The 27,024-nt window shown below is 44.9% G+C and overlaps 1 protein-coding gene across 4 annotated transcripts in view; it reads right to left on the bottom strand.

Moving 5' to 3' along the window:
- Positions 1–379: 379 nt before the first annotated feature.
- LOC106746472 (dystroglycan) overlaps positions 380–27,024 on the bottom strand; it is a 73,900-nt gene continuing 47,255 nt past the window's right edge. For 3 of the 4 annotated variants that reach the window (XM_014623095.1, XM_014623094.1, XM_014623093.1), the window contains 13 exons: positions 13,091–13,449; positions 11,644–11,856; positions 10,734–10,862; positions 10,422–10,547; positions 9,901–10,275; positions 9,422–9,517; positions 7,610–8,187; positions 6,962–7,157; positions 6,726–6,899; positions 6,423–6,659; positions 6,169–6,358; positions 4,692–5,372; positions 380–4,297 (listed from right to left, as the gene is read on the bottom strand). In XM_014623095.1, coding sequence (XP_014478581.1) covers positions 4,074–4,297; positions 4,692–5,372; positions 6,169–6,358; positions 6,423–6,659; positions 6,726–6,899; positions 6,962–7,157; positions 7,610–8,187; positions 9,422–9,517; positions 9,901–10,275; positions 10,422–10,547; positions 10,734–10,862; positions 11,644–11,856; positions 13,091–13,399 — 3,528 coding nt within the window. In that variant the 5' untranslated portion in view covers positions 13,400–13,449 and the 3' untranslated portion in view covers positions 380–4,073. The remainder of the gene's footprint in view (positions 4,298–4,691; positions 5,373–6,168; positions 6,359–6,422; positions 6,660–6,725; positions 6,900–6,961; positions 7,158–7,609; positions 8,188–9,421; positions 9,518–9,900; positions 10,276–10,421; positions 10,548–10,733; positions 10,863–11,643; positions 11,857–13,090; positions 13,450–27,024) is intronic. The other variant, XR_001374605.1, reaches the window with a different exon arrangement.

Below are 27,024 nucleotides of genomic sequence, written 5' to 3'. Positions count from 1 at the left end.
TTTCGCACAAACTACAATAAGATTTCTCGAGATGTTAAATATAAAAGTTCCGTAACTGTAAATAAATAACTGCGAAACATGTATCACACGAGCACAGCGATTATCGTAGAGAGAAATATTGTCAAGAAACGTCCAAGAAAAGGTATCGAATGGGTCGAAAAAAAATAATATCAAATATTATTAATAGGCAGGCGAATACACGTGATCTCAACGCGCGATTCGATGGAATGAAGTATCAATCGCGTGATCGTAATCGTTTGCACAAATGTTCGATGCGGTCTCACGTATAACGAACCCATTACTCGCTCGCGAACCTCGAAGATGACGGTGAGACATGTAAACGATACGGGGAGTAAGGATCAATCCGAGGCGCAGGGAGTACCCTAAAATGATTTTATTAACTCTTAACTTTACACGTGTTTAGTATATAGTACTTATCGTAGAGATATTTGTATATGTATATTATTAATTCGATACTTTTTCTTCCCATTTATTCTTACGACACCGTTCTATGCGCTGCCAAGATAATCGCACACAGACGCGCGATCTATCTTGAAACGTACACGCTCGTCCGATATCGTCGATTTCTTCCTTTTTCTCCCTCTCCCTCCCTCTCTCTCTCTCTCTCGCTTACGAGATATGTTGTTTAGCGAACTTAAAGAATAAGTGGTCGACGGCTCACCGTCATTCCGGCGATGGAACGCGACGTACGAAAACGACGTTTGCCGCTCGTAAAACACCGTCCTCGCGTGTCGCGCCAACGCAAACGTTTTACTCGATATACGTGTGTGTATATATATCGAAGCTCTCTATAGCGAATAAAAATAATCTGAAAATTCCCAGTCACAATACGTTATTCTTAGGTATATGTAGCTATGTATACAACGTATTTCTTCGTACGGGCTAGAGATAGCTCTTCTCCCTCTTTCTCGTTCCCCCCTCCCTCCCACACCTGTTTTGCTGCAATGGAACTTTTTACTTCGCGCCTGCCGTTTAGCCCGATCTCTCAGAAAGCGGCCGAATATACGATAAGCCACGGTGGTCGCGTTAGTGCACATTTTGCCGTCCCCCTTTTTACACAGTTATAAAATACTTTCGATCCATTCGAATCACACAGGCCAGAATAGTCGCTGCTTATGCAATATGTTCTTTGTGAAACTCATCTTTTCATTGAGGTGTAACTCCTCCACGTTGTCCCTAAGCTTATAAATTATCGTACATGCTTATCATACATTATCATTTTCACAGTAAACACAACTGCAGCGCTTATTGAAGGATACGCGTGGAGCAATGATATGATTAGAAGCATGATATGAGAGAGGCTGTGCTTGTTTACCGCAGATCACAGACGGAATATAAAGCTCTTCGTAAAAGTTTCACGCGTCGTACCAAACTGTCCAATCCGAGCCGCTAATTCGCGAGCACTGAGCTATCGTGTAATGATACCATTACCTCGGCCTCGATCCGAAGTCGTCGCATTATTACTTTGTGGGGATCTTGGCTGAAATAATAAACAGGGATCTCAGCGAATGTGACAAGAGTGTCGATGGTGAATGTAATAAGTTTTGATTTTTGGCAAAAATTTACGCGACCATACGCGATTATTCATTGGATCTAACGTCAGTACATACGTTCACGGAGGATCGCGCGCAACAGGGATATCGCAATTGCAAAATAATCCCTCCTCGCGACAGTACATACAGATCGTCATATTCAGGTATATTCAACCGAATTCAACACACAGAAGCTCTTTATTCGTATGTTATAAAAATAATAATAATAATAGTAATAAAACGTACGTACTTATCTACCGGTCCGTGCGTAACAGGAACCGTCATGAAGTGATACGCGAGTACGAGTGACAATTGCGTCCTTCCTCCCTTCATATAACTCTGCGATAAACAAGATACGAGCGATATTTAAAAGTATTCAATTGTCACGGCATATTACTTAAATCACCTACGTTTACAAAGACATGAATTAATAGTAATATATTAGATGTATCGTAATTTAGCTTGCATACGAAACATTCTCCGCTCTTGCATACTATATTGATCATCAGCATTCACACCACGTATAGATGCGCATCCGCAAACTCGCCGATCCGCTCGCCGACGTGGCCGACGGAGGGAGTCGCCGAATTCGGGACACGCGCGAAGTTCTTCTTCTTTTTCCTCTTCCTCCTCCTCCTCCTCCTTCCTCTCTTTTTTTTTTTTATTTCGTTTCTCGTATTTCCTTTCAAAAATATCAGGAAACTATCGAGGTATTGAAGAAACGGCTGCATACGTACCATACCCCGCACTCTTTCGCGCACCGGACATACAAACGATGAATGTGTCGCGTTAGAGCGGTTAAAAAATTACAAAAAACATTATAAAAATGCGCCCTCAAAGAGTGCGAGCCACGTTTTTCGCGGTTAAAAACACGTTCTTATTAACCTTACCCTCACCACGCCCTCTTTTTAAATATTAATTATTTTTTGGCTTGGTAACTATGTAAAATCTAAATTAAATAGTCTCGTCCTTCTTATGTACGTGCGCATCAGTGTGTTTCTTTCTTGTTTGTTTTTTTCTTCCTGAGTTAACCTTTCGATGCTAACTCGTTCGCGTGAAACGATGCAAGTTCGTGAGAAAACCAAAAAATTTTTCATCGCAAAATCAGAAAGGTCGCAATGCGTCAACGATGAGAATAATTGTGCGTGAAACGAACGGAAGAAGTCGGGAGCTCTCCTTCCCTCGTTTGCAGTGTGTGTACGGAAAAAAAAAAAAGAGAAAAAGAAATAAACGCTAATAACGTTGGTCTGGCAGTATTTAAATTACGCTGTCCTAAGTAACTGCAGACTGTGATCTATCGAACGGCAAATAGGTAATATACATATTTATATATATATATATATATTTATATTTGTATATATATATATTATCGATAGTTTTTTTTCTTATCTGCATGGCCTACCGTGCCAATGGAAGCATTTGCTGTCACTTTGCAATGGCATTGCATGTAATCGTTCCTTTAAATTATGTCTCAAAAAACATTTCAGTTCTCTCCGATATTTTTCTCCTTAAGTAATAGCGATCGCCAAGTGAGCTAGTTCGTTCGTTCATTCGCGAGGAGAGCGACTCTCGATAATTCCGTTTCGTTCAGTTCGCCAAGAACTATTCTAAAAAATGGAGGGTTCTGGGAGAGAGATCGGATATATATATATAATATGTATGTATACCCGGAAACTGGCTCGCTTCGCGACGTTATATCGTGCGTTTGTCGTTCTGGCAGTGTTATACACGTTGTATTTCGTTAAGTCCGTCGTTCCTGATACCCGGAGGCTCTGTAACAGTAATTGCAGTAAATCCGTAGAACCGTATAATTACAGTACATGCTGTGTTATTCACAGTCGGATACCCTTATTGCTTAATAAATGGCACTGATTGTTGAAATATTTGTGAGTATCGTTGCTGTCTCGAATGCCACCATGTCGAATAAAATATGTTTACCCTACCGCATATGTTCGGTTCTACAACGATCTAAACTAAATTCGCGTATCGAAGTTCGACGTGGATCCTTCCCTACAATTGAATTCTTTTTTTTACGAAAGGCAACACGTGATTCATTAATCCCACATACTTCCTAGAAAATCCTTTTTTTCCCCGTGAAACAGACAGTCGAGAGAGATGTGTAGAGTGCATGTTAGATCGAATATCGAAACTGCGGGGGTCCTTTCGAACGATTACCGTAAAAATCGATGCTGTATGTGTGTATGCATGTGTGTATGTGTGTGTGACGTTGCCGTTGCCGTTACATATAAAATAAGTAAAAACGTGCGGGTCCGGAGTTCGCGCAGAGAGGAGCAATTTCCATTCACGTCTCGCGAGCGGTACACACTGTCATACCGGATGGTGAATGGAAGTCCCTCAAACATCGCTATAAACGTTCAGAGCCCCACGATCATCGTCGACGTCATCGTCGTCGCCAATATGAGATTGCTTTTTATAACTGTTTTGGTTTTGCATGTGTATCGGTGAGTCTCCGAGCATTGCTAGCATATATTTGCGCGTAGGCGAGTGCACCGTATTTTGTTAGGGAGGCACATACGGGGGCGGTTTTCTGTACGTTGGGGTCGGTTTCGGGCGATTTTGCCGATTGGTGTCGCGACTCGCGGTGAACGGCGGCGGCGGCTGGTACGGTTCCTCGGAGCTTTCCTTCGACAACATCGGCACGTCGGCCCCGTCTTCGGCCTTCTGATACTCCGGTGGCGGAAGAGGTGGCTTCTCTTCTTTCAATATGACGGGCGATTTGTTCCCTAAACATGTCAGAAGAGGTTGATATTGTGAAAAAGAAGACCAATATCCACTGTCCAGGGTTGCCACAGAAAATGAATTTTTAAATTCCCCGACTTTTCTACGTTTTCCAGGAATGATAGTGAAGAATTTTTCACGACCAATATGTGATTTTAAATTTTGACGTTCAGAAGCGTTGCAGAAAAGGTAGCTTAATCTAAATAATATTAATAAATTTTTATAAATACTCTTTCGAATAAGAGTATTTAAGGGAATTGTTCAAAATTCCAGACTCTTTTATATCTTTTCCGGACTTTCCCAGATTTTCCCTGGCTAATTTTAACTTCAATGATTTTTCCCGACCTTTTCAGGTCTGCGGCAACCCTGAATGTCTCTATCAACGCGATGGTCTCTCACCGGGATCTGGTTTTTCGTCGAGCTCATCTTGGAATATCACGGGAATCCCCTTGCTGCGGAAACTCTGCCGTTCCTCATCCTTTTCGCTGACGCTCATCTTTCCGCTGCGTCTTCGTTTGTACAACACACACGCGATAATTCCCGCACCGATGAGCATGATGGAGATAATGATCGCCGGCAAGACAAAAGTGAAGAGGTAATCATCGTGGAAAGCACCGACGGAGGTGGAATCGTCCACCGGCGGCACGTAGCTATCCGGCGAGTGAACGCCCGTTAATTCGCCGAGGCAGATCCCCATCGGGATCACCGTGATCTGCTTCACCGGGAACTTCAGACCCATCACATCCAACACCTCGTCCGTTACCGAGCGTCGGTCGTTGTCGCTCTTCACGAGCACAGACCGCAACCTGTTGACCTCGTCGTGAGCGCAATATGACGTGGGCAGAGTTCTGTTGTGCCACGTAATAACCGTACTGCCGTTCGAAATGCTGTACAAGGAAATGGCGCTCGTGTCTTTGTCTCCGTAGAGATCTCGCAACTTCTCGATGAAATTGCGCTTTTGGAGCGCGGAGTGCGCGAACGAGTCGTACGGTATATCCAGCGTCATGGAAAATTCTACCGTGTGCCCCATGTGAGGCGCCGGATTAACCACGACGACCAGCCCATCCGTGGCGCTGGAACCTGGACAATGATAAAATAAAAATGTTAAAGTGTTAAAAAACGATAAAATGTTCGCTCATTGAATGTCATCTATAATTTTAAAAGCTCGGAAAAACCGGATTTTTCCGCGGTTTTTTTTTTCAATTTTCAAGGTATTCCTACTTGATACTTATACCTCCAAAAATTGCCTGATTTTCTAATCAATTTGTTAACAATTTCGGATAAAGTGAAAGTATTTTTAAATATATCTTACAAATGAATATGTATTTATTGTGCAAAGTTTTTATAATATTTTCCATTCATAAAAGTTTATATAATATTTTATAAACATAAAGAAAGTGCTAATATTTAAATATTAAACGTAACAACCTTAAATATATACATACAAAAAATGTTAATAAGTTCGCGCCTATGATTTATATAGTGCTATTCATCATTAATTAAAATTAAAACTAATTAAAAATCAAGGCAGAAAATTCTAATCTATTTTTATCATGATTCTTAATGAAGAGAATATTATTAAATAAAATTCAGTCAACCACACAATATTTATCTATGAACAACACGATGATATAGCTTACAGACAAAAAAATCCACTTAACATTCCGATTTCCAATGAAATTCCTTGATTTTTTCAAGCATAAATAAATTCTCGGACAGTTTCAAGTTTTTTTAAATAATAGAAATACCGGTTTTTTCCGCGAAAAATGAGAAGTGTTTTTTTTTCTATTTTTCTGCAATTTTTTTCCATAATCGCAATTAAACTATTGTCAAAAATATATTGCTAATTTCAATAAACAGTGCCTTGTGTTCTCACCTTCTTTGTCGGTAACGACCAATTGGTATTCCTTACGACCAACATCGCCGCGCATCGGCACACCGTAGAATTCCTGATTCTTGCTGTCGAACTGCAGCCACTCGTGGGGCGGGATAGGCACCCGATCGATTGTCAAAAGTGACATCTTCATGTTTCGCGACGACCCATCCTCGGCATCAAAGAAGGTGTCCTGCAAAGCCGACCAGGTAATGCCTTGTGTCTACAGAGACGACAGGAAGTAACGAGACGCGTACCTCTGGCACTTTGAACACGAGCAACTGTCCGACTGTTGCATTCACATGATCCACTTGGTTCCTCGGTACTGGCGGGTAATTAACCTTCGGCTCTTCGGTAGAGACTCGCGGCACCTCAGGACGCTTCATATCCTCGCACTGCCCGATACCTTGATACACGACACGCTTGACTCTGATTTCCGGCGCGAGAACCGCTCTCAGAGAAGACGACGGGTCACTGTTGCTGTCGACGAGCACCTGGTGGCATACACACGTCGTTCCTTAGAGTCTGCATCTTGTAGAATATAATACAGTCGTACTTACGCGTAATAATTTGTTGATATGTTCCCTCGGACACTCGCTGCTCCTCGGAAGACTATCGTTAGTCCACGTGAAAATGGCTTGCTGTTCGTGATCCGGCGTGTTGAAGTCGACGTTCCGCACCGTAATATGTCGCGTGTCGTTGTCACCGTAAAGTTCAGCCAAGCTACGTATCACCTGCAACGAGACGGAGATTAGAAATCAGTGTCAAGAGAGACGACGAGAATAACAGCACGTACCTTGAACTCCCAGTCGACATCTGTGGGGAATTCGTTTCGTTTATCGATCCTCAGGTAAATACTAAATTCATGATTCACGCTACGGCTCAGTTTGTGCTGCTGCACGTGAATGTCGAGATGGTCGGTGACGTTGGCGCCTTCTCGGTCCGTGGCAACTAGTTCGTAATTCCAAGTGGATATATCGTTCTCCAGAGGCCTGTTATTATTATTATTATTTATTCAATAAATGGAAAATTGAATATTCCTTTTAGAGCAGAAAATACATTGTAACATTTGTAATGCATCGCATACACAAAAAGAGAGAAAAAAAGAGAAAAAAATTATCTCAAGGTAAATATTTTGTTAATTTAACCCTGAGAAATTCGCAAGATATATTGCAAAAATCTGTTGTTTCGGACAAATCATTAGCTGACATCCAAAGTTGATTCATTACGCCAAATCTATCATAAAGTGTCCTATAGCAGGAAACAGTAAAAGATGAACTTTTTCTCAAGAACCTACCCGAAACATTGCAACTAATCCGTGCTAATAACTCAGAATAGTCAATGCCCAATCACGACCAGTCAATTATTTCGCAAGTATTCGATAAGAGATCCATTTATCCCTCGAAAAATAAACGATAAATAAAAGAATATTGTGCAAACTTACAGTCCGTAAACTTCCTGCGTGTGGCGATTGAACTGGAGCCAATGGGTCGGTTTGAGCGGCACACCTTGCCAGTACAGGTTCAATTTTAAGTTCCTCGTGTCTCCGTCCTCGATGTCGCTGAAGGTATTAGCTGGTATGACGTAGCTCAATGGTTTTCCAGCAGTTACCGGTATCTTCTTTAATATCCTGTCGCGCCTCGGCGGGAAGTTGAAGTTTCCATACTCGATACTTTCCGTGGTAACCCGAACCGTGGTCGTGGTCGGGGTGGTAGTTGTAGGCGCCGCGGTAGTTGTAGTAGTAGTACTAGTGGTAGTAGTAACAGTCGTACTGGTAGTAGTAGCGTTGGTAATAGACGACGTCGCGGCCGGCGTCGTGCGAAGCTCCGTCGTTGGCGGTATCACAGTTGTAGTTGTAGCGCTCGTAGCGTTCGTTATAGCCACGGATGGAGTCATCGTGGTGGTGGTGGTGGTGATGGTGGTGTGAGAGGCGGTGGCACCGGTGACGTTCGCAACAACGGGCGTCGTTGTTGTTGACGTAGTGGTCCATTCTCTCGTGGTAATCGTAGTTTGTTCCGTCGGCTAGAGGCGAGGAAATATCGCGTGTCAAAGAACGCAGAACGATCACCGTGTCGAGGAAAATCGTTTTCCGTGTGACAGAGAAAGAAAGAAAGAGAGAAAGATTTGCATAAATACAGTGAAAATTGAAGCCGCGTCGCTATCGGCCGCACCGTCAACAACGATTATAGCGCTCTCATCGAGACGATAAACAATTTGATCTCAGCAAAGCGACAGTTCGACGAATCGACACGATATGCGCACGAGAAGAGCGGCGTGAACTATCATACAAATGGAGGAAAGCGCAAAGCATTGAAGCATTACCTCTTCGGTCGTAACGTTATTAATACCGGTGGCGATCTCGGTCTCTACTCGGTCGAAAACGCTAGTCTGCGATCCAGGTGTGCTAAAGGGCTGGGTGGTTATAGGGAGAGGAGTCGTGGTGACGTCTGAAGGGACAGTCGGTAAAACGGTAACGGGCTCGAGCTCCACGTGTTTCGTTTTCTCCGTCGACGGCTCCTCCGTGTCTTCCGATCTCGGAGACTCGATTGATGGAGCTACAGTGGAGACGCTAGCCTTCGTTATATCTGCTGATGTGGTAATCGTTGTGTTGCCAGTACTAGTACTAGTAACGGTCGTTGGCGCGGCTTGGGTGGTAGTTGTAGTAGTAGTAGTAGTAGTAGTAGTAGTCGGCGTGGAGGTGGTGGTGGTGGTTGTAGTTGTCGATGGTGATGATGTAAGTTCAGTGGTTGTTGTCTGCGAAATCGTTAGTAGATGCGATGTATGGCACGAAAAGACGGTGGGTTAGTTACATTTCTTTCGTTTCTTTCGGAGGTATCGTTTTCTGTAGAAGATGTACACAACAATAAAGAACGTATATCAGTTTTGCGGAACTTCCGTCTCTCTCGGCGAACGGAAAGGCACAGATCTATACGGAGACGCAATCTATGTAAGCGACCGCTTTCAGAACAATCCGCGCAGCACGGGCGGGCGGACGGACGGACGGACGGACGGATGGATGGGTGACATACAGTTCGTCAACACGAAAATAGGCCAGCAATAAATACGCAGTACCCAAATAGCTATTCTAGACTCTTTAAAAGCGCAACGATTCCCCCTCAAGCGATGGCATGGCGAGTGAGGAGCACAGAAATGAGAATTTCAACGAAAGCCGGTAAGGCAGCTTGTATCCCGAATATCAACTCGTCAATTCAACGAGAGGAATCACGCAACGGCTCGATTCCACGAAGACACTTACCGTAGGCGTAGTGCTGCTTGTTCTATTTACCGCACCGCTTTCCAACTCGGACTGCCTCAGTCTTGGCATTAAATCCTCCTCGTCAGTATCTTCGCCCTGATGAGAAAGAAGGACAAGAAATACACGATGAAGGAGATAAAGATATTTGACCCCGCGATCGCGCTTTCTTGCGCGGAACTATTAAAGTTCATTCGCTAATGCCGTATTTCCGGTATGCTGTATTACAATATTTACAATATTTATAAATACGACAATATTTTTCATTTCTCTTGTCAATATTATATTTACATATCAGTTGATCTAATAGAAATGCACAGAGGGTAGAAAGAAGTATATAAATGTTTAATTATATGCTCATGTGTATATACATGTATATACACATGATATATATATATATATATATAATAGATTTATCTTAATTATTTAGTTTATTTGGTCAAACGTTCGAACCTCCTTAAAAGAAATGCACAGCAACTTACGTTCCAATCGATCGTTTCCTCGCCGTGATGATGCCGGTGCGGATGTCCCGGCACGGTGTTTCCCCTTGCATCGCTGAAATCCGGCACATAGGTCGGCTGTACCTGCGGGTCCTCGTTATCGTCTTCTCTCTCGTCACCGCCGTCCTCGTAATCGCCATCGTAATCATCGTCGTAGCCGTCGTAATCGTCCGGGTTATCGTAGTCGCCGGAACCAGCCTCTCTTCTGTTCCTCAGGAAAGAGCTCGAGTCGGTCTTAACCCGCCACAGTATCACGGGCAATTGCAGAACTTCCGCCAAAGTACCGTCCTTCGCTTGCTCCCGCAATTGTTTTATCAATTCCGTCTGATGCCTCCACACGTGACCGTCGCAGCCGACCTGCGGGAACAATGCGCGCATAGGAAGTTATGTTAGTTTATCGATACGCCGTGAGAATTCCTAACGGCGTCTCGTGCGAGTGTATCGACACGATAAGTGAACATCAAAGACGGAGCCAAGCGTAGATAAGTGGTTTCGAATCCTACCTGCCACTGGATGCTGGTGAAATAATTCTCCCGACGATGCGGCACGTTTCCAGGCCCGCCCAGAATGATGGAAGACTCCAACGGCATATTGTCATACTTGCTTTGAGAATGCATCGAAAAGGCGTTCTGCGGAGCACGAAAGAAGTAAATGCCAGGGTAACGTGAACTCACGCTTGGGGGGAAATAACAGAAATTCCATCGAACGGAGCGCGAGTCGAGGAAATTCGATCGCTCCGATCGCAATAAGAATTACCACTGCTATCGGTTTTACCGCGCACGTGCTGTACAAATCGCACGATCAAAAAACGATACCGTGTGCATTCCCAGAAATCCCGCGAGGTTTTCGATGGCGTCCACCTTGACTCGGGGAGACAGCCGCTCCAGCCGCGCGTCCAGCAAAATAGTGAGGAGAGTTTGCTCCTCGTCGTCGTCGCAGTGCGTCTATAATTAGAATCGTCCTATTTCCAGTAACCGCATTTTTATTTGCACGCCTACCAGCGTAACGCAAAATTTCAAAGACACGCACGCACGCACACACACACACACACACACGTACAGATTTCACACACAGATATTCCGCGTATGCCGCTGCGCGCACTCACAGTAATATCAATTGGCATCAATCAGTTAACGTCTGCGGGCGTAATTTCTTTACGACATTTAAACGCAACCTAGCGGATTGCAAACTGCAATCGACACAGTTTCGACGGATTTGTATATCGCGCTACGCGCGACAGAAACCGCTATAAATTCCACTATAAATTCATCGATTCGAGCTTTACTGTGCGCGCGACTAAATTATGGGCCGGGGAATATAGCGTGCGGCATGCGGATACTTTTGTTCACTCGCGCACAGAGAACCCACCGTCGATGTTATTTCATCTTATATTATTAGCTTCATAGAAGAAGAGAAAAAACAGAGATAGGGGTAGAGAGAGAGAGAGAGAGAGAGAAAAAGAGAGGGAAACGAGTGGAAATATTTCTCGTTAAGCACCAAACACGTCCGAATGCTGTCTTCGCCGCGGTCGCTACAACCAAGTTCCTATCTTTAAGTTATATTATTCATTAGCCGGCGAAGGCACGTATCCAACAGGCGGCGCGACCTGTTGTTCAACTCGGATAAGAAACTTGAAATGATGCCAGCGCGGCGTTTTCGCGGCTAACGACGATTCTCACGCTGTTTGCGTCACTCCGGAGTCAACGTTACCTCACTAACTCTCACCTTTCCGTCCTTGTGCTTGAGTTCCTCCTGATTTTCGGGTACAACTTGAACGACGAATTGATCCTTGGCGGTGTCGCCGTGTTTGCCGATGGCCTTCACGGTCAGATGATGACTGCCCACGTCCTTCTTCGACGGCACGCCCGAGAGAGTAGACGCAGCGTCGTCCCAGGCCAACCATCGCGGCAGACTATCGTGATCGATCGTCTCGTGAACCTAACGTTGTTTCCAGCGTGTAAATTATATTTGCGCGTCGTTCTGGAGAAGACAATTATTCGCAAGGTTTCTTTTTTTTTTATCAGCGCCGTTGAACGCGATAAGACTCGGGTATGAGTTACGACACGTCGTACACGGTCGCGGCGACGGTAGATACGAATCGTAGGCGACGGAACGTGTCCCGTTGGTCGAATAATAATTTTGAGGACAAAGGGAAGACTAGGGCCATTCAACCTAAGAAGGATTTCCGGTGGTGGGATTCGTCGAGACGCGGGGAGCAAATTGAATCGCAAATATGGATTCAACGAGACGTCGGCAGGGCTCGAGAGGGAAGAAACTGACAGATGTGAGGACAAGTAAATCAATAGCACTCGGTGGCAGTGGACTTCGCGCTGATACTTGACCGCGCTGTGACGTTCGACAGGCACGCGAAGGAGATGCGTTTTCAAGCCGCTTTAAACATTAACTAATTATCCGAAATAATTTCCCTATTATTTTCCTCTGTTTCTTGAAACAATTTTTCTTTCATCAGCACCTGGCTAATAGACTATTCAATAAGCTAGAAGAATTATTAAAACAACGTCATTACAATTACATACATATCTTATAACACACGTAACGTTTTCAAATATGTAGTTCTTATATTTTATACAATATCATTGTTAATAATATTTGACCTAAATATTAAAAATAATATATTTCAACAGTATGATTTAAACATTTAGGAATATTATCAAGTAACAGTTTAGAAACGTTTATAAAATGTATTAATATGTTCATAAAATTCACATAAAATGATTCCAAATGATTGATTTAATATTTCCCGCTTACTGGATAGGCAATACTAAAGTATGTAAAAAAAACAGTGAATAATAAATTGACAATTGCTTCGCGTGAATGACGGAGCGCGCTTGAGAAAAAAAAATTCCTCTTCTTCTTCTTTATACGTCTCGTATTTACGCGTATGCACGAGTACCCTCCAATGAGTATTAAATTTTCAACACGCTGTCTTTTCAGCTCTCGCGTGTCTGTGCACTTTCAAGCCTGCAATCGCGAGAATCTCTCTCAGGGAATCGCACTTCCAGAGACTCGTGAAAAAGAGATTCGATCGAAGGACGACTTATTTTTCTCGCCGAGGCATCCACCTGGTCAATAACTCAGGACCCCTGGGCGTTCGGAAAATGCCGGCTAGGTGCCAAAATCGGACGCAGGCAACGGGTCGCGGGTGACTCACCTCGTAAAAATCCACGTTTCCCGAGAAGGCTTGTCGGGGAATTTTCAGCTTGAAAACATGTCCGACCGGCACGATAGTGTCAGGCACGCCCCACAGCCTCTCGAAGCGATGCCTCCTGCTGTCCCTGAACGACGGCTCGAGCATGTGCCGATCGAGTCGAGAAGACGCGTGATAATTCACCGTCGGTGCTGGCGCGTCGTTCTCATTATCTTCGCCGACGTCATCGAAGACCAAGTCATCCTCCTGCAGGCTGAGACCCAGCGCCAGAGGCAGGAGCAGGACGCACGCGAGGACGCGGGGCTTCTTCATCTTTCGGGGGTGTAGTCTTCAGTCACTGATACCACACCATGCTGTTACGCCTGCAACAGGTCGACGAGGTACCCCCTCTGTCAGTGTTCGCTGTCCGAGTGACAACTATCGAAGCGAACTCGTGATAATTGTGACGCGCAGTTAATCACGACGCGAGCGTTGAAACGGACACGCGAGCTAACGAAGAGGGATCCGCACGCGCGCGCGAGTTGTTGAGCTTTTAACGGCGCGCGATGAAATAAAATACAGTCGTTGTAATCGAATAAAAGTTGATATTCAGTGAGCCCGACACCGGCTGATAATTGCGCGCACGCCGGCTATTCGCGGCCGCCGCTATCATCCCGTTATTCTTGCCGCGTCCGTTTAGATTCAAGCCGAGGACTGATGGAACGTTTTCGTAACCGGAGGAGCGCGCGCATCCCCAATGGTATCCAATGATAGCCAATAAAAGCTTTCATTGCATTTTTATTTCCCTTTATTGTCCGTTTCGCCGAGCACCGTTTCATTAATTGGCGCAGTCGGACAATGGAGGCGCGCCGACAGTTGTTAAACCGTCGCGGCGACGCCGTCGTTGCAGCGACCGGAGCCGCTCTGACAAACCGTTAAACGAGGAAGAAGCCGTCTCACGGCCGAAATAGCATCCTCTGAATTACGTTGTTCCCGAAACACGCGCGCACGTGTATATTTCGATGGAGCTCGCGCGAGCTCTATTTTATTATTATCGGCGCGAGGTGATCGACCGCTCCAGAAACTATTCAAGGCTCCCGGATAATTCGGTGGGCGGAGAGATCCGTTCGTCTTAATTGCGTCATCGAGTCGCGGAAACAAATCGAGCGGATTAATCGAAACTGGGGCAACGCTCGCGTCGCTCGCGGAGAGGAACTCGTCTCCCGGAAACGCGGGATGACGTTCGTTTAATCGCGCGAGAAAGAACTGTGTCGCGATGCGTCGGCGATCTCGAACGTCCGCGCAACCGTGACGAAATCGTCGGAACGTAATAAAGGAAAAATTCCGGGTCGGACGCGCCTCGCATTCGCTGAAGAGGCATCCGACTTCGATATTCTTAGTCCTCCAATAATCCCGGGGAAATTGAAATCAAAGTTTAACGCGAACCCCAAAACGCACCCCTTCGCCGCGCGTGACGGATATATAGGTGAGCTAATAGCGTCGGCTTCGAGGAACGAACGGTTTAAACGGGGCCCGCCGGTCACGTTTCATATAAGTTGGGGTCACGGATTAATCACGCTGATGAAAACGGGGACGACGCGGCATACTAGATCCAGCGACTACAAAGACGGTCAACGGACCGCGAAGGTTACCTCACGGTGGGTGTAGACAATTGAGTTTATACGTCCACGCATAAAGGAGATATAGACATCGAGCTCATTACTTACGAACCGTCGCTGTACAGCTGTATTTGCGAGCCAACCGAAGTAGCGCTATGGATCGGCGAGATATATATATGACGAGAGTTCCCGGAATGTTGGAATAATTCTCGACGAGTTTGCGCCAGTAAATCCAACGCGGACATTGGGTCGTGGGGGGCTCCGGTACTTCCTATGCGTGTATGGGTAAGGTCGCCGGTGAATTATTTATTTAACAAATCGCCCCTGTCTCCGTTTGGTCTCGCGTCCGATGGCATGAATCAGTCGTGACACAAATATCAAGTTGCATGATGTCACTCGACGTGCGGAGATTTTTTTTTGCGAGAAAACGGCACGCGTCAGCGACCGACGATTTCGGGCGGGGAAAATATGCCCGGCGTGACAAATAGTTTAAAGGTCCGCACAAATGAACGCGGGCCGCGGAAATGCGGGACTGAGAGACGCCGTTTATCACAAGGATCGCGAAAACGATCGCTCTCTCGCGTCCGTCCTCCCCCCGCGCGGATCCGCATCGACTTTAATGCGATTTCACAGTGACGATGCCGTGTTTGGCATCGTAAGGGGAGAACGAGTATTTATCGAAGCTTAACGATCCGATATCGCGACGCTGATTGTTTCGTCGTCGACGCGGCGGGAAAAGCGCGAGTCTTTGAACGTCTGCCAAAAGCGATGGCATTTTTCCCGACCACATTCCCGACGCCTGGTGAAGCTTCACGTTGCGTCAATATTAGTGATATTATATGTAAATAAAAGTAATGGATAAACATATGATGGAAAACAAACGAATGTAAAAATACAAAAAAACCGAATTTACAAATCAGGACGGCGGGTCGGTTTTCCCAACATATTTCCGACGTCTAGTAAAGCTTCATGTTACATCAATATTAATTATATTAAATCAAAATAACGGGTAAAAATATATGATGAAAAACAAATGTAGAAATACAAGAAATGTAAAAATACAAGAAATCCGAATTTACAAATCAGGCTGGAGAGATTTTTTCTACTATTTTCCCGACGCTTAGCAAAGCTCCACGTCAATATTATTTATTCGTATTCGATAAAAATAACAGATGAAAGAGGACAAGATGAAAAATAAATGAATGTAAATATGAATGCAAGAAATCCGAATTTCGCAAAGTCGAGGCGCGCGCTTCGATCTATGTAGGATTTTTCGCAGTAGCGCATTCTAACAACACGTTTGCCTGAACACATTGTATCGATACTTCGACATCTGAATTATCGAACATTCTGCTCGCACTGACGTCCGCAATCGGTTCTCACCGCCCCTCCCTAATCGTACAACTTAGCCACCGTAGAAGCCCGCACTTCAAACCACTGCACTTCGACATTGTATCGATTCACATCCGCTCAGCCATTCCTTCATTCATGCGATAGTTTATCGCGATGCATCGAGCGCGCTCGAGACCTTGCCTCGCGTCGCCGCATGGTATGCAAGACGCAAATGCATCGCAGGTGCCGCCGAGACACGCGGGGGGAATACAAGAACGAGCGTCTGTCGTACTCGGGAGGAGAGCACCGAGAACGGAAGCGCAGGAGGAGAACGGAAAGATCGATAGCAGCCACTACCTGAAGAACGCGCAACCGATCGGCTGCAACGACGACGCATTCGACGTCGTGGTTCATTGAGTGGCATTGAGCAGCACTGTGCGCGATCGAGCAACACGTGTCGTTCGACTCGCCTGCGACTCGATGACCATAAATCTGCGGTCATGTCATCCTACGCGACGTGAGAGAGCTTCTAAGTTCACAGTGCGATACGTGATATACTTTCTGTTAGAAAAAGAACCACGCACATATATTAATAGTGACCCCTCGGCTCGCCCCGAGTTCATTCAGAGCCCATTCATAACGTGTCGTCATCCGGCGCATTTTATTCCTTTTCTCAAAAGCCGCTATTAAAGAGATCTCTCTCCCTCGAGTCAGTGACCTTAAAGGAATCAATCGATGATGTCCTACGCGAGTATCGCCGACGGTGTCAAAGGTGCGCGTCGCTACGGGTTCCGCTCGCATGAACGAGAGGTGATTACCCCCCGTTGACGTGCGCGAGAGACAGCGGCAAATTATAAAAGGAGACGTTAATCGAGATAATAATAACAGCATACGATAATACCCGTTATCCGCGTAGCGAACGACTTCGCGGAATCCCGCGGTGGAAATCCCGCGAGAGGACGAACGCGCTTAGCTTTACGTTGACGGTTATTTCTGAAAGTTTCTGCAATGACGTCGGCTCTGTGTACCCAGAGAGAGAGAGAGAGAGAACGTTTATTTCAGCTTAGAGTAAACCCTCTAAGGAACAAATAAAATATATGATAGAGTCGGAAAGAATTAACAATACATTTTATTGCTTTTAAAATTACACGAACAAAAATAATTATTCAAAAGCAAGGAAAAAAATAAAAATGGTAAGGACGTAACAAAAATGAGCTATAAAAATAACTTTATATATAAAGAAAAGATTGAGCTATAAATATAATTAGTTTAAATTTATATTAAAACTAAATCTAAATCTAAATTTAAATTGAACTCAAGTCAAACCAAATTCAAATTAATGTAGAAGATAGGCAAATATGTATAATTTTAGGAGTTAGAGAGAGAAAGAGAGAGAGAGAGTAAGAGAGGGGAGGGAGCGAATGAAATTTTCGGGGACCAGGGGTGAGTCGTATCCGTCGCGTTCTTTGCGCGAGATCTAAATTTAAAGCAACACGCGTACCATGGCGTCGATTTTTCCTTCTCGCAGCAGATTCCCCCGGCGCGCGTGAATCGTAAAAATCGAAACGAACGGAAAATATAACAGACGATGTATTATCGATGTTCCGTTCGCTAAACAGACGACGCGCAAAAATAGATGTGACGAAAGAATAACCCGATGTGAGAATAATATCGTGGGGTGTGAATCGCGAATAATCGCGCACGTAAGAGAGTATCGATGCGCCCGTGGAAAGGTCTAATTATAGATACCGTATCATTGACGCATATTATTCGTTAGTGACATTTTGTTGCGTAACGCGCATCATTGCCCGCGTGATTCGCGAGCGCCGCGTCAAATGAAGTCAACCGTGATGACGGTCGCTCAATAATACGTCAATCCTTATCTATCTAAAATGCGGTCGATGCATTTTTTCCAAGAGGGACATATATTCCCGGACGCCAAGTAATCGTCCGACTTTCGCCCGTTGGGGAATTATTTCTTCCCGACCCGAGTTCCCCGGGACTGCGGATGTCATTTCGATAACCGCTTTTTCGTGCCTCGTGTACACGGAACACCGTTTACACAACCTTTATTCTTCCAGATGCTGCAATGGCCTCGCGAAGCGGGGCAAAGGCAACTCTCTCTCTCTCTTTCTCTTTTCTTCCTTTGACTCTAAGCTTGGGGAACAACATCCCGTTTCATCGTGGAACCACGTGGCGGGTTCCCTCCGGCAACATTGTCATGGTAGAACAACACGTGCAAGATAATATATGTTTTACAAGTGCAAGACATACATTTCATAAATCTTCGGGAGTGCAGATGAAAATATACCGGGAAAGAATAAAATCGTTTAATTAACATATTTTTATTATCCAACACGGGATAATTACTTTCCAGTAAGTCCAGTGAGTTCTAATGGAATTATTCGCTGAGGAAACGTGAGTCGAAAACAACGACCATGGTGACGTTCGTATATACAGGGTGTCTAATGTAAGCCGTTCTAGTTATCACGTACTTGTAATTTAAGTCAATATGAATAAAAATTCCCTACCATTCTGCAAACAATTACGCAAAATTTTGAGTTATTACACGGAAAAACTTAGTCTTAAATAAAAAATAAATATTCTCATGTATAAGTAAGAATATCACAATATTCTTAGAAAATTTTTAGTCTTGATTTGATTAAATTTATAATGATATAGATATTACTTGAACTCAATTCAAGACTGAAAATTTTCAAGAATATTATAATATTCTTACTTATAATAAGAATATCCATTCTCGACTTAAGACTACTTTTTTTCCGCGTCGCTAGATACAACAGATGTTATATATTTGTAAATTAGGCCATTCTGAACAAAATAGTTCTGTACTATTTTGCAAATAACTGCGCCAATTTTAGAGTTATTAATTAACAATGCTACTACAGAAAATCAATTCTAAAATTCTTTGACATTTTCGCGTTTTCCGGACGATAGTGGGGAATTTTCCACGAGCAATATGTAATCTTAAACTTTAACATTTAAAAGCAGGCATTGCAGGAAAGGTAATTTATATTATTAGAAGCAACACAAACTTAAACGTTTAGTAACATAATACAATCCTAAATGCAAATTTAGGCCGATGAAAAATAAATGTATTAAAAAAAAAAAAAAAACACGAGACCATTTGAGAGAATTGTGAGTTAAAAATTTCAGATTTTTATCTTTCTCTGATTTCCCCTGACATTTTACATTTCTATGACTTTCTCCGATTTTACCAGTTTTCCAGGTCTGTGACAATCTTGATGAACGAAGTCTCTATACATGGCCATTTTCAATAATTAACAACTCCAAGTTTGACGTGATTGTTTGCAAAGTGGCAGAATACTCTTTTGTTCATATTGACCTAAACCATACGTATATGACGAACGGCACGGTTTGCGTCAGACACCCTGTACACCGATTTCCGCTCATGCTAATTCAGTGGAGACAAGCGGGATACGCGTAGCTTCGCGGCAAATATTTGCGTGCGCAGCGAGTAGCGAGGCGCGTCGTCGTCGAGCTCTCCTCGTATCGCGACGACGACGTTCTTGGCAAAGGGAGGTAACTTGATACGCCGCTTACTTACTCGCTCTGTGTAATTTACCGCGAGCCGAGAAAAGGCTTAATTATGCCGCGGGCCGTAATTATGGTGCAACGACAGACCGCTATGCGGCGAATTAAATATACGAGTGTGATCGGAGGTGGCGTCGCGGCACGAGAGGGCCTCGATAAGGGCGACGTCGCCTTGAAAATCGCGACGGGAGCTTTTAAATAATGTAACGCGGCATCCCGGAGTCGGATCCGGTGGCGACCGCGGCGACGAGCGATGACGCGCGCGCGATATCCTTTTCCGAGGACGAAGAGAAGGACAAGACCGAAGTCCCGGAGAGTGCGGAAACTCAAGCTAAACAGAATATCCCGCGAGCTTCCAAGAGAGAAAATGGCTTTGGTAAAAGTTCGCCACTCACGGACTCCGATGAAAACGGGGCAAAGCGGAGGAAAAGAGCGGTGACCTGCTAAAGCAAAGAGAACTTTCCGCGGACTTGCCCGACGATTTTACGGTCGTTTGGAGCCGCGGAGGATTAATATGAATTTTTCGGCAATGCGGTGTGCGCGCGCCGAGAAAAGAAAGTAGAGCTTTCTCTCTCTTTCTCTCTTTCTCTACGTATAAATTATTCCATCCACCGAAAGCGGTATATCACGCGGGTGACTTCGACGCAACGTTTAATTATGCACGACGCGACAAAGTATCCGGATATTTGCGAATAAATTCACTTTGCCGATTACTTGAGGAGTACTTCGGACACTTCGGGTCAGTGAGAAATCACCACGCACACCCCGCCGGCGCGCTCCGTTGGGATCGACGAATAAATTAAATCATAAGTGGATTTAATAAAGCTCAACCACGCTTAGCTCGTTTCGTAAACACTCGAGAGCTAACTTCTACCGTCCCACGGGACGACGAGAAACCGTCGTGCATTCTCGACCCGCTTAGTGCAAAATACGACGAAGAGGCTACGGGAGTGCTGAAAAATAGCGCCGGCTTCGCGGGAGAAGGTGGGTTAAGGTTCGCGAAATTATTTAATAACCGTACCAGCGGCACGCTAAGAGAGAAGAAGAAGCGGTAATTCACGGTGTTGAAATGATTCCTTCCACTTTGGAACATGCACAAATAATCGAGCGAACGAAGATAACGATGTTACAACGACACTCGAGAGTAACCGATGATGTTATCGAACGCGCGAGGGAACTATTATAAATAGAAGGAAATGTAAATGTGGTTCCTCGCTGGATTTTGACGAATGTGAAAAGCCCCGTGGTTATTTAGACGAGCCAACCAGAGTCAGCGGTACACGACGATTAAGCTTCCGCTAATAAAGCGATCGCGTGCTCTCGCTCGTAATAACGGAGCGGCTTATACGTCGGATGACCCGCACGCGTTCGGCCGGCTAAATTCGGCACTCCGGCTGCACGGCATAATAATAAATTAATAACGTCCTGCCGTGCGTGGCACGTTTACGCCACGGCAGAGTTCGTAACACGTGAAACGAAAATTCATTACGCTCGTTATCCGGCTGTTACGAGGGACGACCGGATTGTTGCCATTCAGGAATAAGTCGCGGCGTTGGAGCAACATCGCGTTTCTCACTCGTAGGCAGCGACAAAAACTATGGAAATAAAGAAATGTGGAAAAAAGTTTTGCTAGAACAGAAAAATTGTTGTTAATATAGTGACAGCAGAAAGATTTGTTACGTGAAAAAAATAACTTCGCTGTTGTAGCAAAATGCTATTGCAACGAAATTTAGTTAGCATAACAAAATTATTTTACTGTCCATTCAGCAAATAGCAATTAATACTCTTAAGAAATCTTTTTGCTATTCGAACAAATCTTTTTGCTGTCTAAACAAATTCTTTTGTGGTCACTATATCAGCGAACAATTTGCTTTTCCAGCAAAATTTATTTTCTTCGTACAGTGCCGTATATTAATGCTGTATATTAACCCGATGCGGCCTTATGTCGAGCGTCACTCGACACAGCGTTTCATTCCAGCAAGTCCTATGTCGAGCGACACCCGACACCGCGTTTCGTTCCAACGCGTTCTATGACGCGACAGAGTCTTCATCGTACGCTAAAAGAGGTAAGATAAGAGCTGCGGTGTAGCATCATAAATGTTTTCCAAAGTAAACGGTACCAAGCGGATGAGCGATTAGCGAAATCTGTGCGGACCGGCTGGGACGAAATTGCGAATACAGCGCGGACCGCAACGGGTTAATCCTATTCCTTAGGCATAATGATATCAAACATTTCTAATTAAACGCATTATTTCTAAATATTTGTGCATCATGATTGCTGCTTTGAAACATCCTTATCGGATCATACGGAAAAAGAAGATTAGCTTTTGTAGCTAAATTAGTTGTATATATAGACATTTGAAACTTTAGCAGCGTAAGTAATTTTAATTGCTGCAGTAGCAAACTTTTTTGCTGTTGCAGCAAACTTATTATCATAAATGACATTTATAATAGTACGTTTGCAGCAAAAGAGTTGCCACTGCAGCAATTAAAATTGCTTACGCTGCTAAAGTTTTAAGTGTCCCTATATACAACTAATTTAATTACTGAAGATAAAATTTTTTTTTGTAGACAATAATCAGCAGTCATAATGCACGATAATATTCAGAACTGATACGCCTAATTCGAAATTCCCGATATCACTATGCCTAGAAAGTCAGGCAGCAATAATGCACGGCAATAATGCACGGCATTGTACCCGCCGAGTACGTAAAAAAGCTCGAGTAAAAACGGTCTGTCGGTTTAGTCGGTCTGAGTCAAAAGTGAATAGCTAGCTAGGCTAGATAAAATTTACTAGTTCTTTGCTAATTCATTACTGGCTATTCATGTTACGTGTTAAAATGTGGAATCGATTTTCTGACTTATCCATTACGTATCAAATACGATAAAGTAGATGGCGCTGTCTATTCTAAATATATAATCTATCTGCTTTATACATATATCTCCGACACTAGCATTTAAAAATAAAACAGCAAGCAAAAATTCAGGTTACGTTTCCGTACGTATTCTATAAAAATCTTGAAAAGGCAAAAGTCAGCGTTACATTACTGCCTGGCAACTAGTTATGATTTTTTCATCTCGTAACTGTAATTCCTTTTATTTAACTCATCAGTTATCTATCTAGCCGTTATCTAACCACTAGGAGAAATAAGCGTTACATTACTGGCTGGTTAGCGACGTTAGACGCAAATTTACTATCTCGTGGGTAGACCCTCGCGAGGTTCAATTTCTACCAGGGAATCTCTGTAAACGGTGAGCGAGTCGACGTGCCGTTGAACGTTAACGTTAACGGAACGACGAAGATCGGTGGAAGGTGGTTCTGGGATATCTTCGCGAACTAGTACTCGAATCATCGACACCGAAGACGACGAGCTCATGCCACGAGGATATTGGACCGGTTTCCAATATATAGGGCGAAAATACTCACGCTGGATAGACGAGATGAAAATCGATCCGCAGCATCGATGAATTTCTTATGGTGGTATCATACGCCACCTGTCTCTTGCAGTGTAAACGTCGGTGTATGTGTGTGTATATATGTATGTAAGTCGGAAGGCGCCGGGAAAGGTTGGCTCTTTTATATCTTTCGAACTGGTTGCTCGTGAACTCGGATATTGACAGACTGCATTTACATATATTCGCGCGAATCGAATATCCCCGAGGGTGTCCGCTGCGGGGCGCGGCGTTACGGCGAACGAAACAATCTCGCGGAGTAGGGAAGATGAGCTGGATGAGCGTGATAAACGTCGAGAGGTAAGTCCGACGAAAATGTTCCGTTCCTGGAATAACGCTTAATCCTTGGGATGGAGTTCTCCGCAAAGATTAAGAGGATGCTCGCGCGAATGCGGCGACACGTAGTTACCTGCCCTATCTCTCTCTTGTACTTGTTCTCGTCATCTCTTGTTGTTTAAAATGCAACGCTGATATTTCGCGTTCCATTAATGCAAAGTAAAGCTGCGGGGTCGACTCGTAAATATATTACCGTAAGATAGCAATAATCACCGCTTACAAAACCCGACAGTGTCGATCGGAAACGCAAATTGCTCTCGGGTTGGCCGCGAGACTTCGCGAGAATAACGTTCCGCAGTGCGCAAATTGAATCGCGGGCAAACACGATCAAATGGACGACGATGAAGTCTGATTTAATGCATGAGAGTTTTAAACAATTTCACGCCATAATATCGCAGTGAAGCGTTTCAGGAGTCGTAACGGGAGCGACGACAGCGGCGCAAGCTCGGTGAATTACGGCGCTGTGTGTTTCATCAAATTCGCGAGTTGTAAACTTCGACGATAAGCGCCGACGATCATCGCCTGCATCTGCTGTGCATACATGAAATATGACGTTAGCCCACCGTTGCGCGAAATAAGATAAATCGGACATTAATAGACGAGAGGCCAATTTAATAGCCAAGAGGTGCTCTGGTGTGCAATGCCCGGACATCTCGGCCGCTTGTGTTACGACCGATAAAAGTCGCGATAATTTTTTGACAGAGTAGAATAAAGTGGTATATTTATTTTCACTTTGGAGTGAGAGAGAGAGAGAGAGAGAGAGAGAGAGATGGGGGACAAAAGAAAAAGTGTCGGCGGTATACACACAGAAAAAAAGTGTTAGATTCAAATAAATAATTACTCCTTAGCAAATTTTCACTTGGATCGAGTAAATATTTTACTTGGATGGAAATTTGTTAATATTGTTCCAAGTAAAAATATTTGGTAAAGAGTATTGGGATAATTATTTCCTTGAATCACTTTTTTTCTATGCACACACGCTAAAAAATTGAGCTGAACTCAAACAAAATTTTGGTTTGGATATGGATAAAGAAACGTTCTGATTTGTGAGAACCAAAGTTTGATTCTCTGAAGTGAAAATAAGAAAGGTCTGGTTCGGAGAACGAAATCTTTGGTTCAGAGATTCTGCCCTTATCCAAATAAAAATTTCGTTTGAATTCAATAAATGTGTTTCTCACTGCACGTGTTGAAAAACGAAAAAACGGAGCCACCCTTATCTAAGTACTCACTTGCCGAAATACGATTCCGCCCTGAGGCCCTCACAATGTACGATGCCATTGCGCGAATAGAACGAGAGGGATCGACAACGTGTGCGAAACGTATCGTCAAATAAACGCACAACATAGCACGGACCTTTCTGCTCGCTATTATTGCGAGATATCGTGCAGTTCGGCCACGTGCTCATTGCACCGTGGGCAAAGAGAAAGAGAGAGAGGGAGAGAGAAAAAAAGCAGCTAAAAAGAGAAAAAAGGGTGTTTCGCTCGTTCGTCGCTGGACGAATTTCCTGTCGGCCGCGCACGAAACGAAAACGGCAACACGCGCGGCAGGCGACGGTGAGTGTGTCACGGCTTTATTTCCGCGCTGGAAGGCACTGAAAAATATTTGTTTTACAAAGCTTCCGTACGTACGATTCGCGTAGATTGAAGAGCACGATAGTCGAAATACGACACCGGGTTATATACGGTGTCTCGGAAAGGATGCACGTACACCGTATCTCGCCTGCGGCGGCGAGTGTAAAACATAATCGCGAGTCGCGGGGGATTAATAGACGGAAACGTTTTGTTTCAACGGCTTAATCCGCCTCTTGTTTCGCGGGCGCGCGAGTTCTCGTCGTGATTCATAAATTAACGGCGGCGGAGTGTAGGAGAATCGCTTCGCCATGGGCTGCTCGTACGTGCCTGTTGCACAATGTGTTCGTTTAATATCTGTCATAGTTAATCACGCTTCTAAGGAACTTTCACTCGACGAGCCTCCCGGTGATTCATCGCGCTGGAGCGACGGCGTTTTCGCGGAGTTATCGCGAGACCGTGTGTTCTCCGGGTTGCAGCGCGCCGGGACTTTTCTCTCTTTCCGGCCGACTTTTTTCCCCACGTTTGAAGAATTTCGAGACGTCTCTCTGAGCAAATCCAATTTTTCACGGTTTGCCAATTTTAGTTCCGAGCAGAGGTGATCGATAAAGGCGTTCTTTCTTTCTTTCTTGCGCGCTTAGCCGGCGTACCGTTATCGTCACGGTCGACCTGCGGATTAATCTGCCCAGGTTAACAGGTCACGAAGATCCGACCGCACTGCGATAACACCGTACGGCGTCGCGAAATGAACTTCGTGAATGGGTCATGTTGTTCGCAAGTCCGACCGTCATTATTTTATGCGTTTTTACATTTTACGTTCATCGACGTCGGGTTATGTTTACGGGCGGAACGACGTCCGGTTTATTATTCCTCACCGCGTCGCTTTGTTATTCCCTACGTTTCCGTACCTTCGGCCCTTCGATCCGCATTCTCGCTGCGAGCCACTTTTCCCTCCCTCCTCGTCCCCGCTCTCTCCTTTTCGTCGCGTTACACACGGTACTTAGTGCCAGGACTTTCTTTACTCGCCGCAATTTTCAGCCGCTGTATTTCCTACGCTCCGCTCCCACCTGGCTCTCGTATTTTTCGCGATACTCGCGAGCGAGCGATAAGTTAGCCCGTCGGCGTCGAGCCGCGAGAATATTTCGCACTGTTGGCGGTCCCGACCGCGCTGTGATAGCCCGAAGGGTGGGCCTTATCTTGTCAAATAATTCGCAGGAATTACGGCCATTATCGCGGGTCCGAAGGTTTACCCACGATTAGTCGCAAACGCAAATGGTGCGTAATTAATAGCCTGATAAAATGAATTCGGCCCGATAAGGACAGTGTGACACGGCGTCATTCGCGTTTGACCACTGGTTCGTAGCATTTCGTTGCGAATTGTTCACGGGAGCGTGTATGTGAAAGCACGTCCCGCCATTATTAAATCATCGTCACCCAAGAACGCGGAGTCCGACTCGAAGAGCGAGAATCGAGAATCGAGATGGAATTTTGAGATCCTTCTCTCTCAGGTTTGCGCGCGGATTTTAACACAGGACACGACTGGTCGTCGAGTCGTTATCGAGCAGCTCTCGCGAAATGCGCGGACGTGCGTCGCCGATCGGCGCAAAAATCAAACATGAAAAGCATCGGCGAAAAGCTGCACAAAGGAGTGTCCGCGCCGTGAGTGTCGCGGCATGAAACAAAATTAATTAACGTTCCGCCATTGACGTTTAAATTCGTCGACCGGAGAACTGGCGCCGGTGTGTGGCGCGATTTGTTCACCCGCTCGCTCGTCGTTATTGAATTGCTCGTACGCGCATACGCGCGATGTCGTTGCCGATGCGACGAAAGTTGCTTCTGGAGCGCGCTGTCGTTTGAAAAGGTCCAATAATAAGGGCACGTCCGACGGTATCACGAAGCCAGCGCGGAATATTCGCGGTGAATAGTATCGTTGCGCTTTCCGCTTTATGGCGCATCGCGCCGCATTAATTACCAACGAGAGCGACTGCCGGCAAGAATTAGCACCCGGCGATAGTGCGTGCTTCGCTCGACGCTATTAATTCTCGCCGCCACGACGCGAATCGAATCCCCCCCC

The sequence above is a fragment of the Dinoponera quadriceps genome, unplaced genomic scaffold (genome assembly GCF_001313825.1).
Source record: "Dinoponera quadriceps isolate SergipeBrazil2010 unplaced genomic scaffold, ASM131382v1 scaffold1850, whole genome shotgun sequence".
NCBI classification, from domain to species: Eukaryota; Metazoa; Arthropoda; class Insecta; order Hymenoptera; family Formicidae; genus Dinoponera; species Dinoponera quadriceps.
The sequence above is the reverse complement of the archived record's forward strand: the minus strand, read 5'-3'. Positions and strand labels throughout refer to the sequence as shown.